This window comes from Salvelinus sp. IW2-2015, linkage group LG22 (assembly GCF_002910315.2).
Source record: "Salvelinus sp. IW2-2015 linkage group LG22, ASM291031v2, whole genome shotgun sequence".
Taxonomy (NCBI): Eukaryota; Metazoa; Chordata; class Actinopteri; order Salmoniformes; family Salmonidae; genus Salvelinus; species Salvelinus sp. IW2-2015.
The window spans coordinates 9,866,266-9,891,620 of NC_036862.1; the positions used below are offsets into that span (position 1 = coordinate 9,866,266).

Genomic DNA, 25,355 nt, shown 5'->3' on the forward strand with positions numbered 1-25,355 from the left:
AACGTGTCATGTCTCTTGTAGCCAAGAAAATATAGGTTTATTGACATTGAGCCTATTTTGTTTTAGATTGATTAGCGACCGATTTCCGCTCGTGTATGCTATATTCTTACAATTCGGTAGCCTAATATTTAAGGCCGTCATATGTTTTAGTAGCAACATGATTTGGTTGAGATGTCACCACAGGGTGTGTACTCGTTCAATCAATGACTGTACGTTATTATGTAACAATAGTAGCAGTGATTGATGTACGTTGAACTGTAATGTGGCCATTCCTGGCATCATACCAAATTCGTATTCTGGTAAGATTTCGTAATGTTGCGCTCGTGGCCGCCTGTAGGTCATGGAAAATGCGCGATCAGAGTCTGCGCAACTCAGCGTTCTTCTCGTCGTCTGTGCGAAGTTTATGAAGCTGCACTGCAAGAGGAGAAAAAAAAACATTCGTCACTCTATTGGTAATTCCTGCTATATCCAATGAATCACAACTTCACATTTGTTGTTGCTAACTCTTTTGTCAAGGTGATGAATTATTAAGCTAGTTAAAGTTTCTATATCTATAAACAATCTGCAAAAAACGCGGACGACCTACGTTAGCTAGCTAGCGTTAGCTCGCTAGCCAGCTAGCTAGCGACCGACATTAGCTAACGTTCCTTCAAAATGGTAGCTAGCTAGGCAGAATGCGTAGGAAAAGCTCGCTATTGGCTTATCAATTTATCCACAACAAATTTGTAAAGATCTCTGTTCGTTTTCAAATTTGTATTTTGTCCCCTTCGTTGCATGGTAGGATGCACGTTTACCGTGGTTGAAAACACTGGCCTTCGAAGTACCGCAAAATAGTCTAGTTGGCTACATTCAGCGTAGAGTACACAAGGGGGGCTCAACAAAGAACCAGGAAGCATAATGCTCATTGGCCTAGCAAGAGAGTGTAAGATTGAAGCTGCTAATTATACGAATGGTTAATTTAAAGACGTACCCACATTTAATTCCCATGCAGAGTTGTTTTATTTTTTTTACAACGAACTATTATGTAAATTGTCAGGTATTATTGGCAATAGTAATGGTGTCCTGACTACTGGAATGTATGCCTAGCCTACAATGTTTTAATAAAGAAGTTGATGCATTTCAGAAGTCATGTTTTAGGCACGACTTAGGGATGGATCCCTGGTCTACCCATTGATTACGGCATATTGTTTTCAAAATCTTACCCAAACATTTTATAAATTCAATGCACTCTTTCCTTTATTCTATAATATATGCATAATAATAAATAATATATGCCATTTAGCAGACGCTTTTATCCATAGCAACTTAGACGTGTGCATACATTTTTACGCAGGTATGGTCCCGGTAATCAAACCCACTACCCTGGAGTTGCAAGCACCATGCTCTACGAACTGAGCTACATAGTCTCTTATAACAATAATATATTTGTTTTACACAGGGATTCCTATCAGTGGTGTGTTTTACATTTTGTTCTCTCCTGCAGGCTGGCAGTGCCAGGGGTGGTGCCCTCTCAGGTATAGGTGGTTATCTCTAGGGTGTGTAAACAGGACAGGCCAAGGGCTGTTAGGAGTGCAACATGAATTTTAAATTCACCTATAGCGAAATAGAGGAACTTGGGGGCAACTTGCCCATGAAGAAAAGGAAGTCACGCTTCACCTTCGATGAAGTCCTTCTGCTTTTGACTGAAGTCAAAAGAAACAGGCACATCCTCGTAAGTAAGTACCTCCACTTAGTGTGTACTGTGAGCATAAATGACATGAATTTGATACATTTGCGAAGTTTATGCATGGTAATGTGTGAAGCCTTTGGTCATGATCAGCATGAAGCACTCAAAATAGACATATGTTCGCTTTGCATTTGTTTGTCTCTTGTTCTCGGCTTGCCTTTTATTCATTGGTGTGATATTATCTGCCTTTGTCACCCACCACAGGCAAGTTCAACCAAGGCGCCTCGTCAGACCTGAGGAAGCGAACATGGGCGGACATCGCGATTCGCATCAACAAAATTAGCGAGTGCCAACGGGAGGTCATGGAGATTGTCAAGAAGTGGGCGGACCTAAAGTGCGATGCCAAGCGTAGGATGGTGGCCATGCGAGGGCCTAACGGTGTCCGTATCTCCCAGAACCTGTCGCCGGTGGAGAAAATGGTGCACGAGATACTTTCCATGTCCCCTCCGAACAAGGCCACAATGGGCAGTATGAATGATGAACCTGAGGAGAATGACTTTGGTGACATGTCAGAGATGTTGACTCGCTCCTCTGGCACCTCTAATGGAATGGCTGGTCTTCATCACATGGCTATGCCTGTCACCAGCCCCCACGCGATGGGCTCGTCTATGTCTCCTTTCTCAACTCCGGATAAAGATATTGGCATGTTCTCTCAGATGCCATTTGGCCGTGAGTCTTTCCTGTATTCAGAACAATGTTTCTCATGAACTCTTTCTCCCCAACACTCATGCATTCAACACACTCTATTCACATGTTGTATTGATTATTATTATCTTCTTTGTCATATTTTTCTATTGTCCTTTTAGGGGATCCTTCTCAGTCATCTCATGATTTTTCATTCATGAAACCAGTCGATGAAGGTAAAACTCTTTCATTTTGTTGTTGGTAAAAGTGTTTGCACCTAGGTTTCTGTATAATTATGCATCTATGAATTGTGTGTGTATTCACATCGTGTTTGTGTATTGCCCATAGACGACAGTCTGGGATTTGAGGACCTAGAAGAGGAGCCGCGGCACATGGGCTCCTTCCGCCCTCCTGCTGAGCCTCGTCGCACCTACTCCAGATTCGCCGCCTCTTCCACCGCTGTGTCTTCCTCCATGGCTACCTCCTCGTCATCCCACCCAGCTCCCTCCTCTTCCTTTCTCCCTGCTCTCTCCTCTTCCACCTCTACAGGGTCAGTCATGAGGCAGGGGGCAATCCGGAAGCAGCTAGCACACAGTGCCTCCCTCAGTCTCAAGGAGCAGCAGGCCACTACTGCCCTGCTAGGGGCCGTGTCGGGGTCTCTGGGGGCCCTGGCCCAGTCCGTACAGCAGCTGGTGGAGTCGCAGCAGGAGTTTGTACGCGACTCCCTGCAGATGCAGCGAGAGACTGTGAGCGTCCTGCGAGACTTCTCCACCAATGCCCTGGCTCTCCTGCGGGACAAGGTCAACGGCCACCCACCGCCTTAACTCCCAGTTCACCTACAGAACACAACACACACACGGACCCTACCTGTGAAGTGCTTGCCCGTGGACTGAGATCATGTCATTAATACTATTTGCTGATTCACCTTGAGAATGAGTATGCTGCCACTAGTATAGAGAGTACTGAATAGCAGGAAGCCCAAATAAAATTATGAATATCTTTATATACTGGAGATGAGCTTTCTAACCAGTGACTGGTTTGCTACTTTTGATGATAAAGAGCAATGCATCCACGTGTCATGGTTCCAGAATTATGGTAAATCATATTTTTTGTATTATTTGTTTTTTTACTGAATGAAACAAGACTGGACATTGCAAGTATTTTTGTCAGAGAAAAACTTGTGCAATACTCTAAAAACGCTTTCCGAGTGTAAGCGAACTGTTGATCTGCTCCTATTTTGTTCTACATAGCCTCATTTGCAGGCTTCCTCTAACAAGTATGCAATGACCGGTCATCCACACACATTCCAAGCATAACCAGCCACATTTATAGATTAATTTGGGTCAAATTAATTAGATGACTAAGAAAAAGAGCAGCACGTACATGTGGAAAGTATGAGTGAGTTTTGATCTGCCAACCTCTGTCATTACTATCCAAAAGTTAGGTGGTTTGGTTTTCAAACGGGCAATAAATCCCACTACAACTACAAGACGACTAAATAGAAACTGGCCATATTTGTAGCATTTGCACTTCAATTTAATGTATTTTCATTTTGTATTGAGTTTAAATTATGAGTGTCGAACTTTTTAGAAAAGTTTTGAGTTATATTTTGTCAATGCTGAAGAGTTGTGTTTTTATGAAAAAGTAACCTTTTTCACTGAACTTCAATGAACTTTTTGTTTTTCCAGACTGAATGATTTTTAAAACATACTCTAGACTACTGTACTCTAACATGTAATGTGTGACTCATTCAACCAAATCTTGAGAATAAAACAACCTGTTTTTAACTTATTTGTTCCTGGAGGCAGCGCATGAATGTATGGGATCTGTGATCAGTCATTTCTGAAGCTTAACCAGGCTACAGCTTTAAGACTCAGGTACTGACCACATTGAAACATGATCTTAGGCTTTAATAAATGATAGGACTCCCGGCTCATCATTCAAGGTGCTGGTGCTGTTTGCCCTCTGAAGGACGGAAACACAATGCATCTGTGAAAAGCCAAAGGTAACACAGACGTTCTGTTCGCAGTTGTTTTTCTTTTACGTTCTGCTCTCTGGATCCAGATATCTGGCCATGAATCCTGAATAGTAAGTAGTTATGAGTTGTGAGTGACAATGTCATTGTAGTATTATTTGTACGGTTGTCGAAGCAGGATGTGGTGTCATGTTTAGGTAGGCTATTGTCTTGGATAACATTGTAGCTACAGTTAAAGGTTTGTGGGAGAAAAAAATGCTCTCTGAACTTGGGACACATTTTTTGTTGCTTTGTATGCAATAACCATAGTGCATGTTAGGTCTATCAATGGTGTGTTTATTTTTTTTTAACCTACTTGATATAATCAACCTAAATAATAATGTAATGTCTTCCTCAGTGACTACCTGTTCAAGCTGCTTCTTATAGGAGACTCTGGTGTCGGCAAGTCTTGCCTGCTCTTGCGGTTTGCGGTAGGCATTGTGTTAAAAAAGAATACACACAATCTTTGGTGTTGTTCCATATAGCAATGAGTCTAGTGCAAACAGAAGCGAAGGCTATTTCCTTTGTGGAAAGGACACTGCAAAATGTCATCCAACCCAGTAATTAACCACTGTTTGAAGGTTTGTTCAGCCCATTCTCCCATTGTAAATAATAAAACTGCTCAGTGGTCTCTACTCCTCAGGATGACACCTACACAGAGAGCTACATCAGCACAATCGGGGTCGACTTTAAGATCAGAACGATTGAAATGGAACAGAAGACTGTCAAACTACAAATTGTAAGTACATATTTACAAGACAAACTCTGCATAGTGCCATTTGTACAGTTTGGTGATGGGGATGTGGTAAGGATTGTTTGTAAATTCAAACTGTTTGATCTATCTCTCCTAGTGGGACACAGCTGGACAAGAGAGGTTCCGGACCATCACATCCAGCTACTACAGAGGAGCACATGGGATCATCATTGTATATGATGTCACTGATCAGGTAATACAGTATATTTGAACACTTCGTCGCTATGGGCTGGATTGACCGTCTATTGCATCGCAATGTACCAGAGTTAGAGATAAAACTATATGTACAAGATTTCAACTATTTTGCCAGGAGTCCTTTAACAACGTGAAGCAGTGGTTGGAGGAGATTGACCGCTATGCGTGTGAAAATGTCTCCAAGTTGCTTGTGGGAAACAAGTGTGACTTGGTCTCTAAAAAGGTAGTGGACTCTGCCACTGGTCAAGTAAGTGTCTGTTCTCATTCATAAAATGCTTGTGTCACCAATGCACAATAGATTCCTCATTAACTACAAATTACTGTCAATCATAGGTATTGTGCTTTTGTTCCATTGTGTTGTGATAAATGTCCTAAAATTCTGCGCTCTCTTTTTCTTGGTACGATTGCTTCAGGAATTTGCTTCATCCCTAAAGATTCCATTCCTGGAGACCAGTGCGAAAAATGCTGATAATGTAGAGAAATCATTTTTAACCATGGCCTCTGAAATACAGAAGCGTGTTGGAAGTGATGGTGTTCAGAGTGAGGCTGCTAAAGTGGGCAACAAGATAAACAGTGCACCCCTTTGGCCCGGGGGGAAAGATGAGGCTGCCGCAGAGGAGGGGAATTCTTGTTGCTAATGCCATAAACAAAATACAGAATAAGAGAATCAATGAGTTTCGACACTATCTTAATTTCCTTTTGTTTTGTTCAGAGATGGTAATTGATCCTTGTGAGAACAGCTATGCAATAGTTATGCGGTAGCCTGTTCCAACAGTGCATAGAATGTGGCCTGCTGAAAGGCACCCTTTGAATTAGTCTGGGTACCATTCTAATGTAATAGCTGAACACAGACAGCAACCGTGCTACCTTTGAATGGCCTGGGTATCGAACATGTGACAAAAGACAACAGTTGATTTACCCATGTGGTGTAGGTGAATGTTTGCTTGATGCTTTGAACTTGTAAGTTGAATTTGGGGTGTAATTTTATCTGTAACATTTGTGAAGAACTGATTGTTTTGGTTACCACGGGTGGTCAACAAGTAATTTGTTCTTGTGTTAAACACTTTTTGATTAACATTTGTTGTTTAATGAAGACAATAAATTATATATTTGCGGCTTAATTTGTTTTCTTCATTGTTTTTATGCATAATGCACTTAGTTGAAACTTGTTGATGTATAGGAACAATTTGATCAACTGATCCCTTAAAATAATGTCCACAAATAGAGTGGTGCACAGGTACAACAGTTGCAAATCATCCCTGGTCCGTAGGTGCAACCATAGAAATAGAATAGTTCTTTATCTGTGGATGCAACACACATAACCTGAAGCAGATGCAACTGTGTTGTTATGGCTGCCCTCTAGTGGTCATGAATATTAGATATAGAAAAGCAAAATAGAAGCAACATGAAAATAAGAAAGTATGGCAATGAACAGGGGACTAAAAGTTGTGCAAACTAAGCCATGTCTTATAACTTACTCTGGTCGAAGGGAATAATAGTTGTACAGGAATATAAAATACACTTTGTTGTATTACAGTATATAAACTGCCGTTCTGTAAAAGCCTACAGGTCAGGGATGTATTTTTAACAGACTTTGGGCACTGCCATCAGTAATGATGGACATTTTGGGTTGTATTCGAAGGTCAACAAAATCTTTGTTTCGATTGGAGAAAAGCCTGTAAATACCGCCCTATTTTGTTCCACGTGATCTTTAACGATTTTTATTGCACTTTATGGCTGTCGCTCAGAGTAGCATAAGCCAATCAGGCGCGTTTGTCCTTTTCACTCGCGCTATGTTCACCGGCTCTGTCCCATTCAAGATGTCGGCAACGTCGATGTTCCCCATGTGTGTCCGGGCGAGCAGGGGCCTCCTCAGGCTCAGGAACGGAGGGAGAGGGGGTTCCAACTCCACGGGGGTGGACTTGATTCGGGCACTTTCCACGGAGAAGCCGCCAACAGGAGATGGCAGTGCTACAGGTGGACTCGCTCAAGCAATCTTGCAAGAGAGGCTTCAGCAGCAACAGAAGAGTCAGGTGAGTCAAGCTAGCTGACTAACTGATATTCCTCCATGCTTGGTTAGGTAACGTTAGCTAGATATACATAATTTTAACAAGAAATGCTACAGAAAAGCCAAAGAGACACTTAATCAATTAGCTGGTTTGGTTTTCATGAGTTGTCATTTCCAGTTTGTTGAACCTCCGGGTCTCTCACAATACTATTTTTTTCCCCATTTACACCTCATTATTTTCTGAACCAATATATTCGCTGATTTAGCATGTTGAGCTAGGCTATCCTGCCATCCATGTCATTCCAATTCGGGATCCTTGACCATAAAACCTAACCTTAACCCATACCCTAACACTTAGCTAAACCATTTACATTTCACCTTCAATTAGGTAGTGACGTCCCAAGGATCCCAGATAACACTGTCATCCCAACTGGCTGTATCCAGTCAGCTAGCTAGCCTACCAACATTGCAATTGCTACTAGCTGTAATAATTAGCTAGTTAAGCTACATATCTTTGTTTTCAATTGCCAGTGAGTTAACCTTAACTAACTAGCTAGGTAACGTTAGCTAATCACCAGCTTACTTTCACATGTCACACATCCAGGCATATTCCAGGAGATAAACTAGCCTTATAGCATGATACTAGCCAGCTAGCTACCAAGTGGATTCATCACCTAACGTTAGCCAAGTAACGTTAGCTAACTAGCTTTACCTAGATCTACAGCTAGCTATGCGCTTATACTCCCATTTTCAGCCACCATCTATTTATTTTTCACACATCAAGGCTTATGTACAAGTCTAACATTACATTAGATATATGGTATCTGTCAAGGTTTTTTTAGAAGATTTTTGAAGGTCAGATATACCCTCCACGCCCCCAATGCATTTCCTGCACGCACACTGATTAATCTTATTGTCACAGTTTAATAACAGTGCAGGATATTTTACTTTAAATTGAATCTCTAAATCTTTCGAATCCATGACCAATGTCTTACGTCACTGAGTTAGTTTGATTTGCCACTAGCAACCGGCATATTTATTTATTTCACCTTTATTTAACCAGGTAGGCAAGTTGAGATTTACAATTGCGACCTGGTCAAGATAAAGCAAAGCAGTTCGACACATACAACAACACAGAGTTACACATGGAGTAAAACAAACATACAGTAGAAAAATAAGTCTATATACAATGTGAGCAAGTGAGGTGAGATAAGGGAGGTAAAGGCAAAAAAAGGCCATGGTGGTGAAGTAAATACAATATAGCAAGTACAACACTGGAATGGTTGATTTGCAGTGGAAGAATGTGCAAAGTAGAGATATAAATAATGGGGTGCAAAGGAGCAAAATCAACAAATATAGTAGGGAAAGAGGTAGTTATTTGGGCTAAATTATAGATGGGCTATGTACAGGTGCAGTAATCTATGAGCTGCTCTGACAGCTGGTGCTTAAAGCTAGTGAGGGAGATAAGTGTTTACAGTTTCAGAGATTTTTGTAGTTCGTTCCAGTCATTGGCAGCAGAGAACTGGAAGGAGAGGCGGCCAAAGGAGAAATTGGCTTTGGGGGTGACCAGAGAGATATACCTGCTGGAGCGCGTGCTACAGGTGGGTGCTGCTATGGTGACCAGCGAGCTGAGATAAGGGGGGACTTTACCTAGCAGGGTCTTGTAGATGACCTGGAGCCAGTGGGTTTGGCGACGAGTATGAAGCGAGGGCCAGCTAACGAGAGTGTACAGGTCGCAGTGGTGGGTAGTATATGGGGCTTTGGTGACAAAACGGATGGCACTGTGATCGACTGCATCCAATTTATTGAGTAGGGTATTGGAGGCTATTTTGTAAATGACATCACCGAAGTCGAGGATTGGTAGGATTGTTAGTTTTACAAGGGTATGTTTGGCAGCATGAGTGAAGGATGCTTTGTTGCGGAATAGGAAGCTAATTCTAGATTTAACTTTGGATTGGAGATGTTTGATGTGAGTCTGGAAGGAGAGTTTACAGTCTAACCAGACACCTAGGTATTTGTAGTTGTTCACGTATTCTAAGTCAGAGCCGTCCAGAGTAGTGATGTTGGACAGGCGGTCAGGTGCAGGCAGCGATCGGTTGAAGAGCATGCGTTTAGTTTTACTTGTATTTAAGAGCAATTGGAGGCCACGGAAGCAGAGTTGTGTGGCATTGAAGCTCGCCTGGAGGGTTGTTAACACTGTCCAAAGAAGGGCCAGAAGTATACAGAATGGTGTCGTCTGCGTAGAGGTGGATCAGAGAATCACCAGCAGCAAGAGCGACATCATTGATGTATACAGAGAAGAGAGTCGGTCCAAGAATTGAACCCTGTGGCACCCCCATAGAGACTGCCAGAGGCCCGGACAACAGACCCTCCGATTTGACACACTGAACTCTATCAGAGAAGTAGTTGGTGAACCAGGCGAGGCAATCATTTGAGAAACCAAGGCTGTCGAGTCTGCCGATGAGGATGTGGTGATTGACAGAGTCGAAAGCCTTGGCCAGGTCAATGAATACGGCTGCATAGTATTGTTTCTTATCGATGGCGGTTAAGATATCGTTTAGGACCTTGAGCGTGGCTGAGGTGCACCCATGACCAGCTCTGAAACCAGATTGCATAGCGGAGAAGGTATGGTGGGATTCGAAATGGTCGGTAATCTGTTTGTTGACTTTGCTTTCAAAGACCTTAGAAAGGCAGGGTAGGATAGATATAGGTCTGTAGCAGTTTGGGTCAAGAGTGTCCCCCCCTTTGAAGAGGGGGATGACCGCAGCTGCTTTCCAATCTTTGGGAATCTCAGACGACACGAAAGAGAGGTTGAACAGGCTAGTAATAGGGGTGGCAACAATTTCAGCAGGAAAGGGTCCAGATTATCTAGCCCGGCTGATTTGTAGGGGTCCAGATTTTGCAGCTCTTTCAGAACATCAGCTGACTGTATTTGGGAGAAGGAGAAATGGGGAAGGCTTGGGCGAGTAGCTGTGGGGGGTGCAGTGCTGTTGACTGGGGTAGGGGTAGCCAGGTGGAAAGCATGGCCAGCCGTAGAAAAATGCTTATTGAAATTCTCAATTATAGTGGATTTGTCGGTGACAGTGTTTCCTATCTTCAGTGCAGTGGGCAGCTGGGAAGGGAAGTTCTTATTCTCCATGGACTTTACAGTGTCCCATAACCTTTGGGGGTTTGTGTTGCAGGAAGCAAATTTCTGCTTGAAAAAGCTAGCCTTGGCTTTTCTAACTGCCTGTGTATATTGGTTTCTAGCTTCCCTGAAAAGTTACATATCACGGGGGCTGTTCGATGCTAATGCAGAACGCCATAGGATGTTTTTGTGTTGGTTAAGGGCAGTCAGGTCTGGAGAGAACCAAGGGCTATATCTGTTCCTGGTTCTAAATTTCTTGAATGGGGCATGCTTATTTAAGATGGTGAGGAAGGCATTTAAAAAAAATAACCAGGCATCCTCTATTGACGGGATGAGATCAATATCCTTCCAGGATACCCCGGCCAAGGTCGATTTAGAAAGGCCTGCTCGCTGAAGTGTTTCAGGGAGCGTTTGACCACACCCATTACGGATGCAGGCAATGAGGCAGTGATCGCTGAGATCTTGGTTGAAAACAGCAGAGGTGTATTTAGAGGGCAAGTTGGTAAGGATGATATCTATGAGGGTGCCCGTGTTTACGGCTTTGGGGTGGTACCTGGTAGGTTCATTGATAATTTGTGTGAGATTGAGGGCATCAAGCTTAGATTGTAGGATGGCTGGGGTGTTAAGCATGTTTCAGCACGAGCTCTGAAGATAGATGGGGGGCAATCAGTTCACATATGGTGTCCAGAGCACAGCTGGGGGCAGAGGGTGATCTATAGCAGGCGGCAACGGTGAGAGACTTGTTTTTAGTGGTGGATTTTTAAAAGTAGAAGTTCAAATTGTTTGGGAACAGACCTGGATAGTAGGACAGAACTATGCAGGCTATCTTTGCAGTAGATTGCAACACCGCCCCCTTTGGCCGTTCTATCTTGTCTGAAAATGTTGTAGTTAGGGATGAAAATGTCTGAATTTTTGGTGGTCTTCCTAAGCCAGGATTCAGACACGGCTAAAACATCCGGGTTGGCAGAGTGTGCTAAAGCAGTGAATAAAACAAACTTAGGGAGGAGGCTTCTAATGTTAACATGCATGAAACCAAGGCTATTACGGTTACAGAAGTCATCAAAAGAGAGCGCCTGGGGAATAGGAGTGGAGCTAGGCACTGCAGGGCCTGGATTCACCTCTACATCACCAGAGGAGGAGTAGGATAAGGGTACGGCTAAAAGCTATGAGAATTAGTCGTCTAGAACAGAGAGTAAAGGGAAGTTTCTGGGGGCGATAAAATAGCTTCAAGGAATAATGTACAGACAAAGGTATGGTAGGATGTGAATACAGTGGAGGTAAACCTAGGTATTGAGAGATATTGTCTCTAGAAACATAAATGAAACCAGGTGATGTCATCGCATATGTGGGTGGTGGAACTGAAAGGTTGGATAAGGTATAGTGAGCAGGGCTAGAGGCTCTACAGTGAAATAAGAAATAAACACTAACCAGAACAGCAATGGACAAGGCATATTGACATTAAGGAGAGGCATGTTTAGTCGAGTGATCGTAAGGGTCCAGTGAGTAGAGGTTGGTTGGGGTCACGGCGATTCAGACAGCTAGCCGGGCTATCGGTAGCAAGCTAGCATAGGATGGAGGTCTGTTTTTAGCCGCCTCGTGCGTTTCCGTCAGTAGATTAGTGGGGTTCCGTGTGGTAGAGGGGATCAATCCAATTGGCAAAATAGATATAGTTATAGTGACCCAAGAAAAAATTGTCCGATAAGACAGCTAACGATTAGCGGGCCCCAGATGAGCGTTCAGGTAACGTCGCGACGGAGGTGCCAGTTGGATAACTCCCTCGGGCAGATAACGTTGGTAGTCAGTCGTGAAGGCCCGGTGGGGCTCCGCATTTGTAGTAAAATGGGTCCGGATAGGTGATTGTAGCCCAGGAATGGCTGATGGAACTCTTCAGCTGGCTAGCTCCGGAATAATTTAAGTTTGCTCCGGGATCGACGTAAGCCAATAGACACACGAGTAGCAGCTAGCTAGCTGCGAAATCAAGGTGTAAATGTCCAGAGCTTGCGGTTGAAATCCGGGGATATGGAGAAAAATAGGTCCGGTATGTTCTGGTCTGAGTCGCGTTGTACAAAAGTGGCGATAGATTAACGAGCTAAAGGAATAGCTGATGACCACAAACCGGGGTTAGCTGAAATACTAACGTTAGCCAGTAAACTGGCTAGCTTCTGGTTAGCTTCTATTGTCAAATTTTCAGATTTGAGGTAAATAATACTTTTTTTTGTAATTGGTGAGGCGGGTTGCAGGAAAGCGTTTTGAAGTTGAGTTTTTGGGAAATAAAACATGCACATTTGTGGCCTGCTGGAGGTCATTTTGCAGGGCTCTGGCAGTGCTCCTCCTTGCACAAAGGCGGATTTAGCGGTCCTGCTGCTGGGTTGTTGCCCTCCTACGGCCTCCTCCACGTCTCCTGATGTACTGCCCTGTCTCCTGGTAGCACCTCCATGCTCTGGACACTACGCTGACAGACACAGCAAACCTTCTTGCCACAGCTCGCATTGATGTGCCATCCTGGATGAGCTGCACTACCTGAGCCACTTGTGTGGGTTGTAGACTCCGTCTCATGCTACTACTAGAGTGAGAGCACCGCCAGCATTCAAAAGTGACCAAAACATCAGCCAGGAAGCATAGGAACTGAGAAGTGGTCTGTGGTCARCACCTGCAGAATCACTCCTTTATTGGGGGTGTCTTGCTAATTGCCTATAATTTCCACCTTTTGTCTATTCCATTTGCACACAAAGCATGTGAAATTTATTGTCAATCAGTGTTGCTTCTCAAGTGGACAGTTTGATTTCACAGAAGTGTGATTGACTTGGAGTTACATTGTGTTGTTTAAGTGTTCCCTATATGTTTTTTGAGCAGTGTTTATACATACATACATACATACATACATACATACATACGGGACACGACAAGCGAGGACAAAAGGACGTCTGACTGCTATGCCATCTTGGAAGATATACTAGATGTGTAACAGTATAACTTTATGGCGTCCCCTCGCCCCGACCGGGCGCGAACCAGGGACCCTTTGCACACATCAACAACTGACACCACGAGCGTTGTTACCCATCGCTCCACAAAAGCCGTGGCCCTTGCAGAGCAAGGGAAACACTACTTCAGGGTCTCAAAGCGAGTGACGTAACTGATTTGAAACGCTATTAGCGCGGACCACCGCTAACTAGCTAGCTTTTCACATCCGTTACAGATGCATAATCTCATTTCCCTTTAAATTATAAAAATGCCTTATTTTCCAAGCTATTCTGTATTGTAGTATGTATTTCCCAATATAATGTCTAGTTGGCTTGTGTTAGGAAATATAAAGGAATCTGACCTGGCTGTTTGCATTGACAGGGACAGCCCCCTCCAGAGGGGGATGGGGACTCGGAGCAGAAGCAGGACCAGGGAGAGGACAAGAAACAGAAGGAGAACACAGCTTATGCCAAGAAGATGGTGATGCGTTTAGCAGGCCTGATGGGGATAGGGGGTGCCGTCGGCATGGTGTACGTATTCGGTGAGTCCACATTTTCCCTCTTTGGTTCTCTCCACTCTGTCAGAGCAGCAGCATGTCTTGGGCTGACACTTAACCAGCAGCACTAGTGAAGGTCATATTGAAGATAGTGGAGTGATTTGTGACACCCTCTCCTTGCTCTGTGGAATATTTCCTTTTAGGAGGGCATTCTTGATAACTTGTTTTGAGCTTTTGGTGAATGGGCATTTTGTATATTACTCGCCTTTCATCTCTCATTTCAATGGTGTAGAAGTTTCATCAGCTGTTTCTTTGCACTTGTCTTTCTCAAATGTGTTTTAAATATATATATTTATGTGTTTTTAAAGTGTGTCTGACTTTTCTGATCAAGTTACTGTTCAATAGCTGTTTATGAATCAAATATTTAAATTCCTTGGCATATTCCAGTGTTATTGTACTTTCTGTCATTACTGTCAGCCTAGATGGATGGTAGAAGACATGACCATACTCGTCAAAAGGAACGGTTGAATGTTTCACGATGTCTGTCTCTTTTCTGAAACACATGACACATTGTGCGGTGCCATGCTTTTCAGAAGTAATTTGATTTGTGGACACATGGCATCTGATGCATGCAATAAATACTCATGTTTCAAACAAATAGATGTATAATACTATCATGAGTAATGTGTTTTTCCTCCCTATCTACAGGTAGCAATTCAGTGGATGAACAAGGAAACGCGGTATGTTTTCATTAACATGTTTAGATGCAGACTGTATGGTGTTTTGCCTTATAGGACCAATTATTGAAAAGTAGAGGTAAAAGATTGCCAGACGAAGTTCTGTAGAACTTCAAGCAGACAGTGGCTTGTTCCAGTGGGTTTTAAAGTGTGCTTAATGGAAGGTGGTGATGTAAAATGACACACTTATCACACTTCTCAGGTAGGTCCCATGTAGCTCGTCAATTGGTTCAAGCTAGCGCTTGCGGTGTGTATGGTTTCCCACAAGGCACATCAGGGACTAGAGGTGTGAGTCTGGGCAGGTGGCTACTTCAAAGAGCACACTTTCACCTTTCAGGTGTGGTCCTGTTGTCCACTTCAAAGGGCACTGTTGTCAGCCTACTGTAAATAGTCTGTTAACTGCCAGGGGTTAAAGGTGTGGGGTTAGGAAGGTGGGCATTTTGAAAAGCACACTTGTCAGGCTGCTGTGAGTGGAGTGTGCCAGGCTTCTTAGTGCTGGATCCCACACGTGTCCCTGCAGACTGGAGGAGGAGCTGTGTTTAATTTGAGGTCTTTGGGTGTCACTGTGAGAGAAGTCCAAGGATCCTGTTCTCATCCTCTATTGCTTCCTCTCTGTAACCAGAGGAGCATAAAGTCTGCAACACCTTTCCAAGGCTCAGCTTTTATGATGTGAATTCTCGATCCCTGACTGAATTGATGTCCATTTACTCAACAATTTTTGAATGAAAACCTTATCATGGTACATGAGGTGACCAGCTACTTGCCTAATATTAAGGTTCCTTGTGCTTACAGCAATGTATCACCATTTTACTATAAGTTACACCCAATCAGAGGGTAAAATATAATCCAAAAGCCACTGAAGGAGCTTGCCTCAAGATGAACATACTGTAGTTGGTGGAGATGACTCTTGTAATCACTGTTTTCAGAGGCATTAGCTTGGGCAGGATGTGTGGAATGAGAACAGGATGGTGGGCGACGTCCTCCTCAGGGCACATGTCTCAGGTAACTGTGATATGTGGCATGTGCCAGGGGTTAGCGCTGTGGGTTTGGGGACTTTGACATTTCCTAGGGCTCACTTCATCACCAAAGACCCTCATTTGGTGTTTTATAGTTAACCTGTGGCCACTTCAAAGGGCACATTTCTCAGGCTGCTGTGATTTGAGGAATGTGGGCCTTATGTGATGTGGCCTTCTGCCACGGGTTAGAGGTGTGGGATTGGGAAGGTGGGCACTTGAAAGAGCACACTTCTCTTACTTCAAAGGGCACACTTGTCAGGCTGTGAGTGGAGTGTGCCAGACCTCTTGGTGCTGGATCCAACACTTCCCCCCTTAGACTGGAGGAGCTGTGTCAATTGGAACCCATTGGGTGTCAGTGCGAGAAGGAGCTGGATCCTGTTGACATCTCTATGGATTCCTCTCCGGAACCGGAAGAGCCTAACGTGAACGTCTGGCCCACATGTCCAATGGAAGAGTCCTAAGGTAGATGAATGCAGTTGCATCCAAAGGCCATCTTGTACAGCAGCATATTTGGGCTTTGCATTCATCAGTAGCCAGAGGTTTTAAGGCTGAACATGCTACTGAAAACATGACTAGTCATCTACACTTATGAGTTTCTGTGGGGAGGAAATTAGGTGTTCATTCTTGTACTGAGGGACATCAGTAGCTCTACAACCAAGTCTTAGGTTAAGTGGTCGAACATTTGTGCCTGTTTGGCACAAATGTTTGGTCAGATGATAACCTGGTCTGCAGTTCTACACCTCTGGCACACTTCCTCGTGAAGTGTTGCCCATCATGTCCTGCCTTAAGTGAGACCAAGCCACCAAAGGCTACACTTCTCAGGAGATTGTGGCCTGTGTCAGTGGTAAAAGGTTTGGGGCACTTCAAAGAGCACACTTATTTCACTTCTCATGCACTGTTGTTCACTTTACAGTTTAAGCTTGTTCCCACTTCAAAAGGCACACTTGTTAGGTTGCTGTGAGTTGTGGCCCACTTCCAGAGGTTAGAGCTCTGGGTTTGGAACTTTGCTGTAGGTGGGCACTTAAGAGTAAGCTTTTCTCACCTATCACCCACGTCAAAGGGCTCTTGTGGGCACACTTGTCAGGCTGCTGTGAGTGGAGTGTGCCAGGCTTCTGGGTGCTGGATCCCACCCATGTCCCCCTCAGACTGGAGGAGCTGTGTTGGATGTCTTTCTGTGTCACTGTGAGAAAAGGAGCTGGACCCTGTTCTCATCTATGGCTTCCTCTCAGGAAGCAGAGGAGCCTAATGTCTGGAAAACCTGTCTGATGGAAGACTGCAAGGGTAGATTAATGCAGTAACATTTCAAGGCCAATGTACAGCAGCATATCTTTGGCTTTGCATTAATGCAGTTGCCTTAAGGTTCTAAGGCTGAACATGCTAGTGAAAGCATGACGAGTCATCTACACTGAGTCTCTGGGGAGATAAAATACAAAATCAATTTTGTACTGAGTGACATCAGTAATTCTACAGCCTTATCGTATGTCAAGTAGCCTTTGGATTGGGTTCTGTTTGGCTCCCATTTTCCCCTGTTTTGCAATCGATTAAAACTATTATCTTGTAATATGAGAAACAATTTTGTCACTTTAGGGCAGTGGTCACCAACCGGTGGATTGCGATCGACCGGTCGATCATCAAGGCATTCCGAGTCGGCCAGGCATATAGCCAATATGCTGTGAATAATATATTAGGCCTACTGCACAAACCTCCATTCCTACAGAACTGTTTTTAGTAGGTTAATGTTCTTTTTAAGTAAAAAAAAATTCTGAGCGATAGATCTCTGCTTGCTTTTTGACTATAAAAGTGATCATGACTCGAAAGATTGACCACTGCTCTAGGTGTTGGACAAGTTTCTGCTGAATTTCCAAAACAGATTTTTTTAAATCCGGCATTGAGCAATTTTCACGTCTGCTGAGCGCAAACTTGAATGTTGTGAAAATTCTGTGCACAATGACGGCCTACCGGGGAACAGTGGGTTAACTGCCTTGTTCAGGGGCAGAACGACAGATTTTTACCTTGTCAGCTCGGGGATTCGAACCAGCAACCGTTCGGTTACTGGGCCAACGCTCTAACCGCTAGGCTACCTGCAGCCCCTATTTTGTTCATAATGTAGGCCTACTGGAGTGGCCTACCATTTAAAAAATAAAACTATGGGGAAAATGCATTCAATAACAGCTTAACATGCAAATAGCTGTTCTATCATTCAGCCTACAGTAGCTGCAAATGAGTGGTGTTCAATGTAAGCCTACATTCCATGAGACTTTTGTGAAAAAAACATGCAGGGCTTGACATTAACCCGTTTATCCACTTGTCCTTCAGACAAGGAGGTGACTGAATGTTGTTTGATTCAAGAAACCACGACAAAATAAAATGCATTATTATTCCGATAGCATTTATTACAGAGAATCACAGAAATTATGCTACCTTCTTATTCAAGCCTGTCTCAAAATACAATCTCGTTACCAGACTCCCTTTTCAAAGATCTCTAGAAATGCACAGGTTTTGCGCTCTTGTAGGAAGCTTTCACTTCCCCATTGTTGACTACCAATTATCTATAACTTGGCTATTAACTCACTAACTAGCCAAGGATATGAACAAATGTGCGCACTTGGCAACATGCAGCTCTCGCTTTGATCTCAAAACAAGAGCATCTACTCACGACCGCTCATGCTGTAAACAAAGAGAATGGCACAGATCCACGTATGACAATGAGTGAAGTTCAATCTCGTGCTTCTCTGCGCAGGCAGTCCTGGGGAGCTGCAAGCAGCTTAGAGGGAACATTGGTGACAACCAATTCTCATTCCTTTCACTAGCTCAAGCAACATCTCTTATAATGCTCCTTCCCAGTTTGTTGCTGAGGGTCTATGGTCTCATACATCCATCTTGTACACTCTAGTAGTTTTTCTTGAGCTGCATTGTTGCTCAAGGGCTTGTAAGTAAGCATTTCACGGTAAGGTCTTCACCTGTTGTATTCGGCGCATGTGACCAATAACATTTGATTTGAACTATTTTCATCTCTCAGAGCAATGAGTGGCCACTTCCTGATGTTTGGTGAGTTCCCATGGCCATCCTGTTGCTGTTTCGGGAACATGGCCTGCCCCTGGTCTCCCGGGCCTCTGCCCCAGTGTTGTAACGAGGTGTGAATGGCCCCTAAATGAGCACTCGCACACCTCGTACAATGTTAACCTCCTCTGAAAGTCCAATTTGGCAAACCCAAGTCTTTTCTGAGTTAATTCACTGCTCTGTGTTAGAAGTGGTTCTTGAGAGATGCTTTAATGGGCCAGACAAGCTCTAGTCAGAGCAGAGGCAAGGAATATTTATGCTCTAGCAGCATTCTGCTTGTTTTTACAGTTGAAGTTTACATACACTTAGGTTGCGGTCAATCAAATCAAATGTATTTATATAGCCCTTCTTACATCAGCTGATATCTCAAAGTGCTGTACAGAAACCCAGCCTAAAACCCCAAACGGCAAGCAATGCAGGTGTAGAAGCACGGTGGCTGGGAAAAACTCCCTAGAAAGGCCAAAAACTAGGAAAAAATCTAGAGAGGAACCAGGCTAGAGGGGCCAGTCCTCTTCTGGCTGTGCCGGGTGGAGATTATAACAGAACATGGCCAAGATGTTCATAAATTACCAGCATGGTCAAATAATAATAATCACAGTAGTTGTCGAGGGTGCAGCAAGTCAGCACCTCAGGAGTAAATGTCAGTTGGCATTTGTGTCAGTTGAGTATTTCTACCGCTTCTGCAGTCTCTAGAGAGTTGAAAACAGCAGGTCTGGGACAGGTAGCATGTCCGGTGAACAGGTCACGGTTCCATAGCCGCAGGCAGAACAGTTGAAACTGGAGCAGCAGCACGGCCAGGTGGCCTGGGGACAGCAAGGAGTCATCATGCCAGGTAGTCCTGACACTCCTGGGCCAGACTACACTCAATCATATGAGTCTTCAGTAAAGACTTAAAGTTGAGACAGAGTCTGTGTCTCTCACATAGGTAGGCAGACCATTCCATAAAAATGGAGCTCTATAGGAGAGAGCCCTGCCTCCAGCTGTTTGCTTAGAAATTCTAGGGACAATTAGGAGGCCTGCGTCTTGTGACCGTAGCGTACGTGTAGGTATGTACGGCACGACCAAATCGGAAAGATAGGTAGGCGCAAGCCCATGTAATGCTTTGTAGGTTAGCAGTAAAACCTTGAAATCAGCCCTTGCCTTAACAGGAAGCATATATATATTAATTAACTTGTTTTTCAACCACTCCACAAATTTCTTGTGAACTAACTAGTTTTGGCAAGTTGGTTAGGTTGGTTATCTACTTTGGCTACTTTGTGCATGACGCAAGTAAATTTCCCAACAATTGTTTACAGAGTATTTAACTTCTAATTCACTGTATCACAATTCCAGTGGGTCAGAAGTTTACATACGCTAAGTTGACTGCCTTTAAACAGCTTTGAAAATTCCAGAAAATTGTCATGGCTTTAGAAGCTTCTGACAGGCTAATTGACATCATCTGAGTCATTTGGTGTACCTGTGGAAGTATTTCAAGCCTACCTTCAAACTCAGTGCCTCTTTGCTTGACATAATGGGAAAATAAATCAGCCAAGACCTCCAGAAGAAAAAAAAAATGTAGACCTCAACAAGTCTGGTTCATCCAATTTCCAAATGCCTGAAGGTACCACGTTCATCTGTACAAACAATAGTACGCAAGTATAAACACCATGGGACCACGCAGCCGTCGTACAGCTCAGGAAGGAGACTCGTTCTGTCTCCTAGAGATGAACGTACTTTGGTGCAAATCAATCCCAGAACAACAGCAAAGGACCTTGTGAAGATGCTAGAGGAAACCGGTACAAAAGTATCTATATCCACAGTAAAACGAGTCCCAATAACGACAACCTGAAAGGCCGCTGAGCAAGGAAGAAGCCATTGCTCCAAACCGCCATAAAAAAGCCAGACTACGGTTTGCAACTGCACATGGGGTCAAAGATTGTACTTTTTGGAGAAATGTCCTCTGGTCTGATGATACAAAAATAGAACTGTTTGACCATAATGACCATCGTTATGTTTGGAGGAGAAAGCGGGAGGCTTGCAAGCTGAAGAACACCATCCCAACTGTGAAGCTCGAGGGTGGCAGCATCATGTTGTGGAGGTGCTTTGCTGCAGGAGGGACTGGTGCACTTCACAAAATATATGGGATCATGAGGCAGGAAAATTGTGGATATATTGAAGCAACATCTCAAGACATCAGTCAGGAAGTTAAAGCTTGGTCGCTAATGGGTCTTCCAAATGGACAATGACCCCAAGCATACTTCCAATGTTGTGGCAAAATGGCTTAAGGACAACAAAGTCAAGGTATTGGAGTGGCCATCACAAAGCCCTGACCTCAATCCTATAGAAAATTTGTGGGCAGAACTTAAAACGCGTGTGCGAGCAAGGAGGCCTACAAACCTGACTGTTACCCCAGCTCTGTCAGGAGGAATGGGCCAAAATTCACACAACTTGTGGGAAGCTGGTGGAGGGCTACCCAAAACGTTTGACCCAAGTTAAACAATTTAAAGGCAATGCTACCAAATACTAATTGAGTGTATGTAAACTTCTAACCCACTGGGAATGTGATGAAAGAAATAAAAGCTGAAATAAATCATTCTCTACTATTATTCTGACATTTCACATTCTTAAAATAAAGTGGTGATCCTAACTGACCTAAAACAGGGAATTTTTACTAGTATTGAATGTCAAGAATTGTGAATGTATTTGGCTAAGGTGTATGTAAACTTCAGACAAAAATTGGTAGCTCTTCTTGAGTGCATGATATTCAAGGTTAGTTCCATTTAATTAGGCTAATTATAAAATCGGGGGCATGGCAATAAGGTAAATTCATTGATAATGATTTGTTTATGAATTTCGACTAATGTCCTGAACAGACTCCAACCCTGACTAGCTTAAGTATACGTTACACTATTGGTTTTGGAAAGGAAGGTGGAAATGCTGGACACTATGTACTAGACATTACCGACATAGGAGATGATACGACTCAGTCATTTGCCTGCCTTTCCTAAGCTTATCTCTGACTGAGATGTCTAGTCTGAGTGCTTTAAATTCCAAGGTTGGCTGCCAGCAAAGAATCTCTTGGGCGCTACACAGTCTACGCAAACAGAGCCAACAGAGGTTCGTTTGCATGGCTCGCTACGTAGTTCTACGTACATTTGTGCAGCTGAATATTTGGAACGCAACGCAAACGGACCTCCGACGCCGTTTGCGTAGACTGTGTTGACCTCTTTAGGGCAAGTTTAAAGGATGATTTCTCATTCTCCTTACACAGCCACAAGAGGGCACACTAGGCTGAGTTATCATCATCATGTGTTTACCTTTTTCCCCATTGGCCCATCACCTTACCTTTGCCCTAATATACAGGTTTACCTGGCACATTATAAAATGAATCGAATATAATTGGGAAATAAGTCACTATAGATAACTGCTTATCTAAATCATGTACAGTGTCAGTGATCAAATGATGTACGTTATATAAGGGAAACTCCTTATGACCATGCACAGGCAGCAGGGGGCGTAGTTGTGTAGTCTGTCTCCAACTACTGCAACCCCCTCAGGGCAGCCTTGTTAGGGTGGAAGGGGTGTTGAAGGGGGATAAAACTGCTACAGCCCACAACCTCTGTTCCCATGGGGTGGCCCCAGCGTGCAGCATGTGGTGGCCCCCGGCTGGTTCTCTCTCGCCGGGCGGGCAGGCAGACCCCCAGGTGGCAGATGCAGCTGAATATTCATCAGCTGGGAGATTTAATTTGTCTGGTAATTGGTGGGCTTGTGTGGAGCGCTGCTGAAAGTGTCACCACGAGGGAGGGGCCAGGGGGAGGGTTACACACAGGCATGACTGCACATAACGCACAGAGACATGCAGCAGCGCCCCGGTTCAATATACTGGATATTATTACACACTACACACTTGTCTGTCCAGGCAGAGAGTAGAATGTGAGTGGTTTGGACGGTCTTGGTGTCTTTGCTCTCAAGGAGAAAAATGGCATTTTTTTTTTATTTTGGTACATTAGTCCCTGCCTAAGAACTGTTAAGAAGACTTTGAAGCATTGGTACAGATTTTCTGTTCTGTTCAGATCAGGGGTCTGCCCCTGGGCCAAAACCGGTCCACCAGTGATTTGGGGTCTGTCAAATCAGCAGGAATTCAACTAATAACTAGTTTATTTTAGGAAAACTGTTCCCAGGTATCCCCACAAACAAAGAGATGTGATCGTGTCTCGACGTAATCAAGGTATGAAATGATTGTTATTTACAAATACAAATCTCTTTTTAGGCATGCAGTGGACAAATGTATTATTTTCTGACCCCCTGACCATTTTTGCTGACAAATCGACCTGTGTCTGAATCTATAGCCTACCCCTGGTTTAGACGCATAGGAGAGATTAAATGCTAACTAGCCTGGATGGCTATCAACTTCAATAAAGGAATATTCAGTAGTATTTGAGAGGTGTTGTGGCGGTTTGGACCCCCGCTGAATTGGCTGACTGACGTTTGAACATCAACACAACCACGAAATGTCATGTTATTTACCTTATGCATTTGCCATATATTGTAATTCATGTCAAGAGTTTCTGTCAACAGTACCGTCTGATTGACACTGACCTGGCAATCACGCAAGTGTGTGTGAAGTGGACCGTTTCTCACTGTCCTCCTGTCTTCTCTTTCAGATTCCAGATCAGTTTGACAATGGTGAGTGTTTCCCCAATGACTGACGCTACCTGTGGTATTCAGTCTTATCCATAAGGTGTTTTGGAGAGGTTTTCTTTTCTCAAAGTTGAGTTAGCTTCGAGATCAGTTTTTTTATTTTGGTGTCTGAGGCTTTTGGCACCTGCGTTCCCCAACATCTGCTCCTGGGCTATAAAAGGATATCACATTACATCAGTTGTGTTTTATAGCTGAAGTAAAGGCTACATAAACATGGAATAACAAGGTTCAGACAGCTGTTGGTGGTTAACTTGTGAAGTCTTAGCCATGTTTACTGTTCCCTTAGATTTGTCAATAAAAAATGAGCGAGCTTGTGGGCTGTGTTTGCTTGACCTCTACCATCTAATACCCAACATATCCATACCATGTTCACAACACCCTCCCCCCATTCATTGACAGTGGTTCAGATAAGGCCCCCCCCCTAACTTGCCTGGTCTGTCAGCCTAAGATTGCAGGCAGGCAGGGGGTTGTATGATCGATCAACCCACTGAGAAATGCCACCTTGCAGGGGTCCCACACCCAATGCACAGGCAATGCCAAACACCCCCTTTGTGTGTGACTACCACCCTGTACACCCACCCCCTCATATGCCCCTCAGTCATCCCTATAAACTGCCATAAAATGCTATAAACCTGGTGGGAAGGGCCACATGACAAGACCGACACACAGGAAAATGGAAATGACATTGTGTTTCTCTCCATTTTTAAGTTGTTACAACCCATTGGTTTCTCCAATAGATTAGTAGTCCTAGATGTCTGTTTCGTTGGTATTTTCATTGTTGCCCCCCCCCCCCCTCCCTCTGAGTGCACGTTTGGTCAGTGTGGAGCTGAGGGAGAATGTGTAACGTTCTCCTGGCTATGCTGTTGAAATGACAGGAGGGCAGAGCAGGGGGACTGAGTCGCGAGGGGCCTCCCTCCCTGCTTCAAAGCTGTGCTAATGCCGGGGACAGCTGCGGCCCTTTCTAAAAATGTTCTATCCGACAGAACATGGGGAAGTCTCCTCTTTAAACGCGTAACAATGTTATACAAATAATTACTTAATTCCTCACGCTGTCACGCTCCCCAAAGTCCACTACGTCTGTCTCTATCTGGGAACGTTGCTGCGTCTCTTTTATTACCTTAATGCCCAGAGTGCTGCTACAGCTGCTGTTATTGGCCAGCCCAAATGCACCCACAGCGTTCAATACCCCTAATGAAGGCCTGAGGAGCCCCCGGAGGAGTGTAGAGGGAGCCCACTGCCCACGCGCCCCTCCAACCCAAGTTGTAGAAGGCAAATGAGGGGGGGGGGGGGGGGGCAGCCTGGATGCCTCCACTGGATGGGTCCTCAGGGACCCGGTGCGTTGTGGTCTGGCCTGCAAACAGGCGTGCTTGTGAGACCCGTGTCGCCATGCCAAGTGATGGTATCCAGAGCACCGGCATTATGCTGAGGAGCGTTGGACGCTGTACTGTGATGAGCTCCCCAAAAAGCACCCTGTTGAGGCCACACTGTGGTGTGTGACATGCAGGACTGCTTTCAAAGTACTCACCGAGGTTGGAAAGTGTTGCTTTCTCCTAATGTGTACTGTGTATCTAAGAAACGGTCTTGATGCAGTATGCAATCAATCGGTACACACACCAGATGTTTAGGGCGGAGGGGAAAAATGTATTGCTTTAATCTTCAAGCACTATTATTAGGCTTAAATCACTGACTTGTACTTTTCAGAGTCATTTCATGACTTGGAAGACCTCATCTCCTCCGGTCCATTTTATCAGATGGATTCACCCTCTGTGTCCCAGTTAGTATCCCACAGCTAGGATCCTCAGAGCGTGTTTGGCTGTGAGTTGAGGGGCCGTTCTGTACGACCTCCGTGTTTGCTCGCTCTGACAGAGACGTAAAGCCCCTAGGAGGATAAAGACCACCAGGGCTCCAAACAAACTAACCAACCCAGCCTGCCTCCTGTACCTACTGGCCCAACCAA

The 25,355-nt window shown here is 44.2% G+C and overlaps 3 protein-coding genes across 5 annotated transcripts in view; all 3 read left to right on the plus strand.

Moving 5' to 3' along the window:
- Positions 1–363: 363 nt before the first annotated feature.
- LOC111949472 (uncharacterized) lies at positions 364–3,720 on the plus strand. Its single transcript, XM_023966689.2, has 5 exons — positions 364–452; positions 1,484–1,715; positions 1,931–2,395; positions 2,533–2,586; positions 2,699–3,720. Exons 2-5 carry the CDS (start codon positions 1,577–1,579, stop codon positions 3,172–3,174), a joined length of 1,134 nt encoding a protein of 377 aa, XP_023822457.1. The 5' UTR covers positions 364–452; positions 1,484–1,576; the 3' UTR covers positions 3,175–3,720.
- A 464-nt stretch (positions 3,721–4,184) lies between these two features.
- On the plus strand, positions 4,185–6,043 carry LOC111949473 (ras-related protein Rab-1A). 2 transcript variants are annotated; one of them, XM_023966690.2, is made up of 6 exons: positions 4,185–4,355; positions 4,723–4,795; positions 5,008–5,103; positions 5,216–5,311; positions 5,429–5,560; positions 5,727–6,043. In XM_023966690.2, exons 1-6 carry the CDS (start codon positions 4,267–4,269, stop codon positions 5,949–5,951), a joined length of 711 nt encoding a protein of 236 aa, XP_023822458.1. In that variant the 5' UTR covers positions 4,185–4,266; the 3' UTR covers positions 5,952–6,043. The 2 variants fall into 2 exon arrangements, with proteins under 2 accessions (XP_023822458.1, XP_023822459.1); XM_023966691.2 differs by having other exon boundaries at positions 4,330–4,438.
- A 1,010-nt stretch (positions 6,044–7,053) lies between these two features.
- The window catches only part of timm50 (translocase of inner mitochondrial membrane 50 homolog (S. cerevisiae)), a 31,119-nt gene continuing 12,817 nt past the window's right edge, over positions 7,054–25,355 (plus strand). The window contains exons 1-4 of one of the 2 annotated variants that reach the window (XM_023966758.2): positions 7,054–7,346; positions 13,791–13,950; positions 14,614–14,645; positions 23,362–23,383. In XM_023966758.2, the coding sequence (XP_023822526.1) occupies positions 7,107–7,346; positions 13,791–13,950; positions 14,614–14,645; positions 23,362–23,383 (454 nt within the window). In that variant the 5' untranslated portion in view covers positions 7,054–7,106. Of the gene's footprint in view, positions 7,347–13,790; positions 13,951–14,613; positions 14,646–22,900; positions 22,926–23,361; positions 23,384–25,355 lie in introns of those variants that run through there. The other variant, XM_023966759.2, reaches the window with a different exon arrangement.

Bases quoted from the DNA above. Each gene is read 5' to 3' on its own strand.
- LOC111949472 (XM_023966689.2), top strand. From the start codon at position 1,577: ATGAATTTTAAATTCACCTATAGCGAAATAGAGGAACTTGGGGGCAAC. The intron at 1,716-1,930 runs GTAAGTACCTCC...CACCCACCACAG, and splicing joins AAACAGGCACATCCTCGTAA to GCAAGTTCAACCAAGGCGCC. The intron at 2,396-2,532 runs GTGAGTCTTTCC...TTGTCCTTTTAG, and splicing joins CTCTCAGATGCCATTTGGCC to GGGATCCTTCTCAGTCATCT.
- LOC111949473 (XM_023966690.2), top strand. From the start codon at position 4,267: ATGATAGGACTCCCGGCTCATCATTCAAGGTGCTGGTGCTGTTTGCCC. The intron at 4,356-4,722 runs GTAACACAGACG...TGTCTTCCTCAG, and splicing joins GCATCTGTGAAAAGCCAAAG to TGACTACCTGTTCAAGCTGC. The intron at 5,312-5,428 runs GTAATACAGTAT...CTATTTTGCCAG, and splicing joins TATATGATGTCACTGATCAG to GAGTCCTTTAACAACGTGAA.